The following is a 9,788-nucleotide window of genomic DNA, read 5'->3' as shown; positions in this document are numbered from 1 at the left end:
TATATGGTGCAATCAAGCAAAAAGTCGGCCATATTTAATTTTCAGTTTTCTATATGATTGCAATAATTGGTAAAGCTAAATTTTGCAGAAAACCCCATTGAAATTAAACATTTAGCTCCAAAGATATGACCAGTTGAAGTGTATCCAAAACAATAGGCAACAAAAGAAATTATTTCCTTTGTTTGGCTATATCTGAAAATCAATATTTCCGACTTCCGTCTAATTTCACTTAAAGTGACATGATCTGGAGGCCTAAGGCGGCCAATTTGCCTTGGATTGTGCGGTTCCTATTCAAATGTTAACTATGGTAATAAATACCGCCGCCAGTTCATGTGCCTTGCACAAACCTCAGTTAGTGACAACTTATTACAAATGCCTTTTCATTCAAAATAAGGTTGGACAGATACTCATAAAAGCTGCTGTGACTGAGAAACATTGACAAATCAATTCTATCCCATAACACACTGCTGTACTTCCCATGATGCATCAGAAGAGGAAGTACTTCTGAGCCAGGGCAATGCGTTTGGCTGGCCGTGATGCCAACGCCGCCTTAGGCGCAAAATTAGGCAACTTGGCGATCACTTGCCACTACTCAAAAAAACGTGCCGCTACTTGCCTAAAATTGGGCTACTTTACAAAAGTCAGGTTGCTGCAGTAGTTTGATGTATTTTAGCAGATTTATAATGGTTTTGAGTCTCTGAGGCTCACAATTGCAATTACATAGGGTTTTGTGACCATTTATTGATCGGTCCATACATTCCCATTATATGTACCGGAAGTTTTTAAGTCAAATGCTTTTCCGCCCCAATTGGGTGATTTGGGTTCTAATTCCATTAAATCCACCCAAATATCCAGTATTGGGCACTTTTTTTGGAAACTTAAAAATTGGGCTACTTGAGACTCCTTTACCGCGGCCTGGCGAGTCAATGTGCCGCGTTTTGGGCGATGAAAAGTTTTGGCAACACTGTTGGCTGGTGGGCGGTCACACGATGCCTTAAAAGAGGAAGTACCTCTGAGCCAAGGCAATGCGTTTGGCTGGTGGGCACGTCAGCAGCTCATCTTCCTCTTGTTCTTCTCTCTTCACAGTTACTTTGTAAGATTCTGGATTGACTGTGGATGCAAATGGTTTAATGTATTGTTATATCAATATATAGGAACAGATGTTATTAAAGGTCCTCGACCTGACTGACAGCCTCATCCCCACATTTTTCTTCATTGATTTTGGTATCAGAAGAAAGCTCATATTTTTGTTATAAAATGTAATGCCCAAGATGTTTTGTTTAGATGATGTGAACATAAACGTAGTGAATTGTGGTTACCACACTGGAAGTGCATATTATACTCTCCTATGAAGTTATTAAAGGTCCTCGACCCGATCACCAGCCTAATCCCCACATTTTTCTTCCTTGAAACTGAGATTTTGGTATCAGAAGAAAGCTTATATTTTTCTCATTACCCCAGCAAAATGTAACGCCCAAGATATGTTTTGTTTAGATGGTGTGAACAAAAACGTAGTGAACTGTGGTTACCACACCGGAAGTGCGTGTACTCTCCTTTGGGGCATTGTTATACACGTTTCTGCTTGTCATATCAAAACCGCTGGAGCAATACAACTCAAAATTTGGAAACAATTGTTTTAATGGTAGGCCTCAATGTAAGATAGAAAACAATTCTATGAAATAATAGAACATGTCTCTTTAAGGGAGCGTTCATAAATACTTTGGTGGGGGGTTGGAAAATATGAGGGGATCAAAACATTTTGGGGGCTTAAAAAGGGAATCAAAAAAATTATAGTCCTTAATGATGGGGGTAACAAAAAATTGAGGGTAAAAATCCGGGGTAACATATACGACAAGGCATGCACATTCCAATTTTTTGCGCACTCCGCCCGCATGAATGTTAAGTATTGCAATTGTGTACTCTCAAGCTTCAAATCAACAAAATTTGCACACTTTATAATGACTTGATAACATATTTTTCAGGGGTGTGATTGGTGCTTTCTGAAAAAAACCCCAAAGCAATGAAATTGCGAAGCGGAGCGAGCGTAGCTCTCGCCTGTTGCGGCGGGGGGTCCCGGTACCCCAGGTCAACATAAAAAGTGGTAACCATGTGTGTTCTTCCTTTTTCAAAACCCCCTTTTCACTGATTTTTCATTGATTTTACCCCCCTTTTTTGCCAAATCACTGACAAAATCAGGTAAAAATACCCCTTTTCAAGGTTTTCAATGAGAAGATTTCCAGACACCCCTTTTCAATGACTCCAAATATTTTAATATATTAAGTAGGCCTACAAAATGTGCAATTATGAACATTACTTTGTGTCTGTTGTACTCCCAGATGATCCTGTGTTATTATCGCCCGACTGATCGAGTGTCGTGGGTGGAGTGTTTCTTTAAAACTGAGCTTGAAATTTTCGAAAAAAAAACTCACGGATTGCATGATAGGTTCCAAATTCGGCAGCTTTGTTCGCGTCGCTCATTCAGCTCTCTTCAAAACGTGCGGGAGGATGGAGGCTGAAGACTCGGGCTGAAGACATCGATCGAACGCAACCTGTGAAATACCCTTTTTTTAAAAATTTCATGGAGACAATGCTCAGAATACCCCCTTTTTTCGCGATTTCAAGGGTCCGCGATTTCAGTCAACAAAATACCCTTTTTCCGCTGAAATTTAGAACACACATGGTTACCACTTTTTATGTTGACCTGGGGTACCGGGCGGGGGGTCCAGGGGCCCGCTTAAGGGCCCCTGGTGGGGTCCAGGGGCAACGCCCCGGTGGGGGTTGAGGGGGCGAAGCCCCCCAAAGCCAGAGGGGTTTTACACACTTGAGCACCACTGGAGATGCAATTTCATGGGGTAAAATGCAAAAATGAGAAACTGTTAAAATACTTCACTTTATAGTATCAAAACATTTATTATCTGTGAATAGATACTTCCAGTATCATATCATTCACATACACATGAGAAATTGCATCACCATTTTTTTATTTTACATTGTGTCTATAAATCATCCAGTCAGGGTTCTAAGGAATTTTCATTTTAAAATTGGAGATTTTCTCATATCCGAACTGAAAATTCCGAAATGTGACATCTCTGTTAAGCATTTAGCTCTTGGTCCAAAAGCGGGGAAAAAAATTAAAATTATAAAAAAAAAAAAAAAATTTTTTTTTTTTTTTTTTTTTTTTGAAAATCCTGATTTTTTTTTTTTTTAATCCCAAAATCCGGAAATCCGGAAAAATCACACCCCTGATTTTTGGTTGGGGGATCAAAATTTGTTTGATGTCTGAGGTTTCGACTTTTCCACCCCCCCAAGTATTTAAGAACTATCCCTAAAGACAACAATATCACTATGGCATCTACAATTAATGGGACACTTTGTAATCCACAGTCTCATCTCCCCCCGCCCCAATTTATTCCTAAAAAGTTGAGATTTTCATACTCCCAGAAACCTAGGACTACTCAATATTTATGTGCATTAACTTTCTTGCAGATTAGGTCGTTTGACAAACATATCACCAATTTGTACTTTTGGGCTGTCAACAGCTCAAAATGACAACACAGTGGCCTATGGGGCACTGTAACATATGTGCCCATCCACCACAAACTGGTCGTAAAGTCGGCATTTTCAATTTTGAGATACAATCAAAAACAGTAATTGGATTTTTATGTTGAATATACTAGGAATTTGACCTTTGATGTCCGATGAAGCTGGTTGAGGTGTCATTTTGAAGCTGAAAGTGAATTCTTTCAAAATCTGCAATAAACAAAAAATGATCTAGAGCCGACTTTACTACCACTTCGTGGTGGATGGTCCCGGGGGATGGTCACATATGTAATTATGCGCAACTCGCAAATTCAAAATCCGATTCAAATGAAATTTTGGAAATAAGTTTTTTTCATGGCTAGTGTGGATTGGATTTTTTACTGAAGAAAAAGTAATTTTTTTAAACATGTTAAATTGTTCATTTTAAGTTATAGGGTGATTTCATGAAAGGGCATTGGTTCAAATCTACCTCCAGAAGACATGATGCATGGAAGTACAAAGCAAATGAGTCAATCAATATCACTTCAAATGGGAATTTCTTTTGTGCTTTATGCACACATCATGTCTTCTGCAGGCAGATTTGAACTAATGACCTTTCGTGAAATAACCCTATTCCATCAAATATTTTCCTGATCAAAATGTGATCACATGATCATCCTACACTTACTCTTTATGTCTGGCAAGAAGTCGTTCATGATCATGTCTTTCTTCGTCACATTGCGGCAACTGAAAATATAAAGAGCATGTATTAGGCTAATTGAAACAATAGCTGTTGAAATTGTAATGAAGAAACAGCTTTAGCTCAGCAATATTGTAGCTGCACAGAGCTGAAGTATGGGGGAGGAGGTCCCTCATCATGTCAGTGTCAATTTTCAATAATAGCTTCATCAGATGAGTGATTTGGAATAAAAAGGGGAAGGGTTACTTAAGGAACAGGTCCACATAAGAATTTAAGAATGGAAGGGTTTTGAGTGTATTTAGACCTAAAAATAACAACCAAATCAGAAGCTACAGTGCTGAAAATCAAAACTTTATATAATTAACGTGATGCAGCACATGAAAAAGGGGACTTTGTGGCAAAATGCTTGTCAAGATATAGATTAAAATAAACAGAAAATAATAAGAATTTGGGATGCTTTTTCACTTGATGCATTTTAAAGCTTGCAAAATGCTTTCAAAGCAGAAATACTGAACTCAAAATTAACTTCACCTGCAAAGTCCCCCTTTTTATGTGCTGCATCATTTTGTGGCTTTATTTTTTTTATAGAGAAAACAGATCACATGTTACGAACAATTTTGTGGAAACAGTATTTTTTTAGAGAATTGAAAATGCTAACATAAACATTTTTAGGGACTGTCAGGGAGATCGGATATGCAGCTATATATTTAACAAACATCTTTAGCATATTGTACAAGTCATATAAATTATTTTCATCATTAATGTCTACAAAAATGTATTGATAATTTGCATGTCACAGAAAAGCTTACTTCTTGACAGGCACAGCTTTCTTGTTGATTCCATATTTCTCCTTGAGTCCATCAGCTGCTGCCTGGGATACAAAGATCACCGAGGTCTCACCGACTGCTTTACCATAGGCTCCAAACATCTTACGCTGCTTGACAGGTTCTGGTGTTGGTATGGATGCATTTGGCATACCTGTATAGAAATAAAATGACATAACAACAGTGTTGCCAAAACTTTTCAGTGTCAAGGCGTGGCGGCGCATTGACTCGACAGGCCGCGGTAAAGGATTCTCAAGTAGCCCAATTTTTTAAGCTTCCAAAAAAGCGCCCAATACCGGATAATTGGGCAGAAAAGCACTTGACTATAAAACTTCCGGTACTTACTGGAAAGTTACTGACCGATCAATAAAATGGTCACAAAACCCATTGTAATTGCAATTTGGAGCTTCAGAGAATCTAAACCTTTATCGGCTAAATTGAAAGGAAAATACATCAAATTACTGCCGTGGCCTGAGACTGGCAAAAGTAGCCCAATTTTAGGCAAGTAGCGGCATGCTTTTTTGAGTAGCGGCAAGTGATAGCCAAGTAGCCCAATTGTGCGCCTAAGGCGCGGCATTGGCATCATTGCATAACAATTATCTGGATGTTTTGAGAGACTTCAATGGGCTATTCCATTTAACTCCACACTACCCCTGTGGAAGATTAAGCTAAAGTCTTCCACAGTGGGAGTATGAGTTTCAAATAGAATCAACAGTTGGGTAACTTCTATTTGAAATACTCACTCCAGTTGTGGAAGATATATAGGTGAAGCCATAATACAGGGGGGGGGGGGAGTATGGGTTTCACTTTCAAAATGATTAATGCTGACCAATTACATTTGGAAAAACACACTCCCTCTATGGAAGATATTTCCAAAATCTTCCAGAGGGGTAGTGTGATTTTAAATGGAAGTGGAATAGCCCAATCCTGGAACTTCAAGGCATGTTGACAGAAAGTCTGTGAGACTCTCCAACACCAGGAAGATGGCAGGAAAGTGGGTGGAGAAGAGTGAGGCATCCAATATACTTTCAAATGCATGATAGACTTGTTTCACTCCCCATTTAATTTTCTTAATACAGCAAATCATAATGTCACTCACTGCAAGGACTGTCTGTTGGAATTTGCAGGAGTACATTAAATAGCTCCTCTGGAGCCTTCAAGGAGAGTTGTTTGGAGCATTTACAATAGAATGTAAGGAGAGAATGGTCAAAGGAGAGCTAAAAATCACTCTCCTATATCAGATTTAAGGATAGCAGTTAGAGAGCGATTGCTCTCACTCTCCTCAAAAGGCAGTCCCTAGCCAATCAGGCAGCCCACTTGTTGTTTTGGGTGAAGCGTGCTACATCATTGGTCAAATACCAACTGCTTGTTGCTCAGCGATGGAGTATTGAAGTTGAAATCCATACACCCCCTATGGAGGCTATAACCTTAATCTTCCACAGAGGGAGTGTGAATTTCAAATGAGATTACCTGAATGGGTGACTCCATTTGAAATCTACACCCTCTGTGTACGAGATTAAGGTCATGTCTTCTATAAGGGAGGATGAATTTCAACTGGAATAGCCCGGCTGATATGATTTTACTCACCCATCTGTGCCCAAGCAATCTGGCCTCCTTTTATGATCATTTCTGGTTTGGCTCCAAAGAATGCAGGATTCCATAAGACCAAATCAGCCATCTTTCCAACCTTAAAGAAGAAACAAAATTAAAGTAAAGTAAAGTATAACTATTGTAAGAACTACGACCTATAAGGGTCTACACAATGTATGTGGTTTGGTGACATATTTAACCCTCTGCATGCTGGTGTCGACTTTAAAATTTCAGAATGGTACATTTTCATGACCATTCTTGAAATCAGCATGAAAAATACTTAAAATAAGTACATGTACTAACAAGCCTAGTATTGGTTGAAAATATCTCAGAACTTGGGACTTTTTATGTTGAAGCCTATAGTCAGCACGCACAGCATTAAAAGGCATAATGTAATTTCTGTCATGTCTTGGAGAGAACAAAAGTAGGTCAAGTTCATTAGTTGTGCCGCAGCAATGCTCGTAGGCCAAATTGCCCATCTCTTTTTCCTTGAATTTCCTTGAACAACTCTGCTGAATCCACATATTCTAGGAGATCGCAGCTTCTCTCACACAACGATTCTGTTCTACCTTCCCAGCACAATTATGCCAGCATCCATTTATACAACTGGGTGGAGAGACACAATAAAGGGTTAAGGGCCATGTCTAAGTGTGCAGCACAAAAGCACATCTGGATTTGAGTCCACACCCTTTCGATCATGAGCCATAGCCCATGCCATTAGAGTGCTCTCCAACAACAATGGATAGAACATCAAAATGCTATTTTCTGCATAAAGAAATAGTCAGATTGACGGTGCAGACAGAAGTCCACTGATTATTTGCAACACTAGCTGTTAATTAAGTTACAAAACACTGCAGGGACTGCTTTTTGAGGAGAGCAAGAACAATTGCTCTCCTTAAATCTGATATAGGAGAGTGATTTTTAGCTCTCCTTATTTGACCATTCTCTCCTTACATTCTATTGTAAATGCTCGAAGCAGCCCTCCTTGAAGGTTCCAGAATAGCTATTTAATGCTCTCCTGCAAATTCCAAAAGACCGTCCCTGACACTAGTGGCGTAAACTTGCTAAATATATGAAACAAAGTGTACATATTCAGCACAGCTTTGCATGTTCTCATTGCTATCAGTTTTTGCATATCTTTCTTAGTGTCTCTAGCCAAAAACTGTAATAAATGTATAACTTGGGGAAAAATCATGATGAACAACAAATTAAAAGCAATACAAATAATTTACCTCAACAGAGCCAATGTGAGCTGCCATTCCATGAGCTATAGCAGGATTGACTGTATACTTGGCAACATAACGACGCACACGGATGTTGTCATTTTCTCCCTGTAATAAAGAAACAAGACATAAAGTTAGATAATATAATTAACCCATCGTTTTGGAAATCCAAGAGTGCTTGCAGAACCTTGATAGAATATTATGTTTGCTCACACTATATTCAGAGAGAGAATTAGAAAGACTAGTTTGCATCTGACGTTACTGTCAATCAAACTCCTCATGACCCTTGATTGGTTATAGTAACAGGAAGGTTGGTTCATCTGGTGCCGATTGGAGAAAAGGAATTGCAGAAAATTGCACAAAATTACGGTACTTTTACAAGGCAAAAAGCAACTTTTTTTCTGGAATTCAGAGTAGTCCATTACCTTTTCATCAGCCAGTCGTCCACGGAATAGCCTCATCTTGTCAGCAGTTTGCCATGTTCTTGTGATAACTTCACCAACACGGCCCATGGCCTAGAAAAGCAAAAACAAATGGGGACTTTTGATCCTCATGGTATTATGCAAAACCATCATCAGTTACTAATCTCTAATTCTAAGTATGAAAACAATACACAATAAAAAATAATTCTTACCTTGAAAATATGAAATTTAATTTGTGGGGTACCACCAAAAATTCCCCTGCTTACAGCTATCTGCATACCGTAAACGTTCGTCTAATAGCACTGTGGGCTGCCTTGACATACCTGGAATTTTTGGCACAATCTAAAAGTGCCCTCCTGTAAAAATCCCATCAGCAAATAAGGGCACATACCCTCAATTCTTGTTGGGATTTTCAGAGGATGAAGCTCTCTATTTGTACATGAAATTTACCCCAAGGCAAAGGAGCCCATGTGCGCCATTTTTTGAAAATCTTTACAAGGTTAACAGATGGGTCAAGAAACATATGCCATAACGCATGCTATACACATGTTCAGCTCAAATATTACTAAATGTCGGGCTATTTCATTTAAAATTCCCACTACTCCTGTGGAAGATTTTGGAAATATCTTCCACAGGGGGAGTATGTTTTTCAAATATAATTGGTCAGAGATAATCATTTTGAAACCCATACTCCCTCTGTGTTGTGGCTTACCTATATCTTCCACAACTGGAGTGAGAATTACAAATGGAAGTTACCCAATGTCTTATTCTATTCAAAATTGATACTCCCTCTGTGGCAGAGTTTAGCTTAATCTTCCACAGGGGTAGTGTGAATTCCAAATAGAATAGCCCATTGTTACTAATGTTACAGTTTCTATATGACATTTTGGGCCCTTGAATTAAGTTTGGGCAACTGTTGTATGCAATAAACAGATTTGGAAATATTTAGCAACAACACCATCTCTACTCAACATTTACATTTAAACTGGACGTTTGCAAATACAAATCCTTTTTTTTCCATTCTCATTCACACCATATATCAGTTGAACATTATTTTGCTTTAGTATCAATTCATTTCTTACCTGCGAGTCTGAAGCCACCATACTAATAGCACCCATGTCATGCAAAATATCCTCAGCAGCAATGGTTTCTGCTCGGATACGAGACTCGGCAAATGCCACATCTTCTTTGAGATTCCTACAGGAAAGAAAACATTGCATTTCCACACACATTCAATGTTGATAGTCAATGAGTGTTCCATTTAACCTAATCTCAAATTTTTTTAACTGACACATATGACAACATCTTAAAGGTCTATACAGTGATGTGCTGATTTGCAGGATGGTAAATATCATCAAAATTTAGATTTGGGCACTTTTGCTACAGATATTGATGTGCTAACATTGCCTGCTACCCGAAAGCCATATATTAAAGACAAAATAAGACATTTTACATGAATCTGTATTTTTGCTACTCAAGTAAAGAAATTAGCTACATATATTTGAATGGG

General features: G+C 38.6%; 1 protein-coding gene across 1 annotated transcript in view; it reads right to left on the bottom strand.

Annotated features, from left to right (window-relative positions):
• Nucleotides 1-231: 231 nt before the first annotated feature.
• LOC140160762 (urease subunit alpha-like) overlaps nt 232-9,788 on the bottom strand; it is a 97,466-nt gene continuing 87,909 nt past the window's right edge. Inside the window, exons 15-21 of the mRNA XM_072184062.1 lie at nt 9,361-9,475; nt 8,282-8,371; nt 7,866-7,964; nt 6,631-6,730; nt 5,029-5,197; nt 4,208-4,266; nt 232-1,110 (exon numbers count right to left, since the gene is read on the bottom strand). Coding sequence (XP_072040163.1) covers nt 995-1,110; nt 4,208-4,266; nt 5,029-5,197; nt 6,631-6,730; nt 7,866-7,964; nt 8,282-8,371; nt 9,361-9,475 — 748 coding nt within the window. The 3' untranslated portion in view covers nt 232-994. The remainder of the gene's footprint in view (nt 1,111-4,207; nt 4,267-5,028; nt 5,198-6,630; nt 6,731-7,865; nt 7,965-8,281; nt 8,372-9,360; nt 9,476-9,788) is intronic.

This window comes from Amphiura filiformis, chromosome 9 (assembly GCF_039555335.1).
Source record: "Amphiura filiformis chromosome 9, Afil_fr2py, whole genome shotgun sequence".
Taxonomy (NCBI): domain Eukaryota; kingdom Metazoa; phylum Echinodermata; class Ophiuroidea; order Amphilepidida; family Amphiuridae; genus Amphiura; species Amphiura filiformis.
This window is presented reverse-complemented; position numbering and strand designations above follow the sequence as displayed.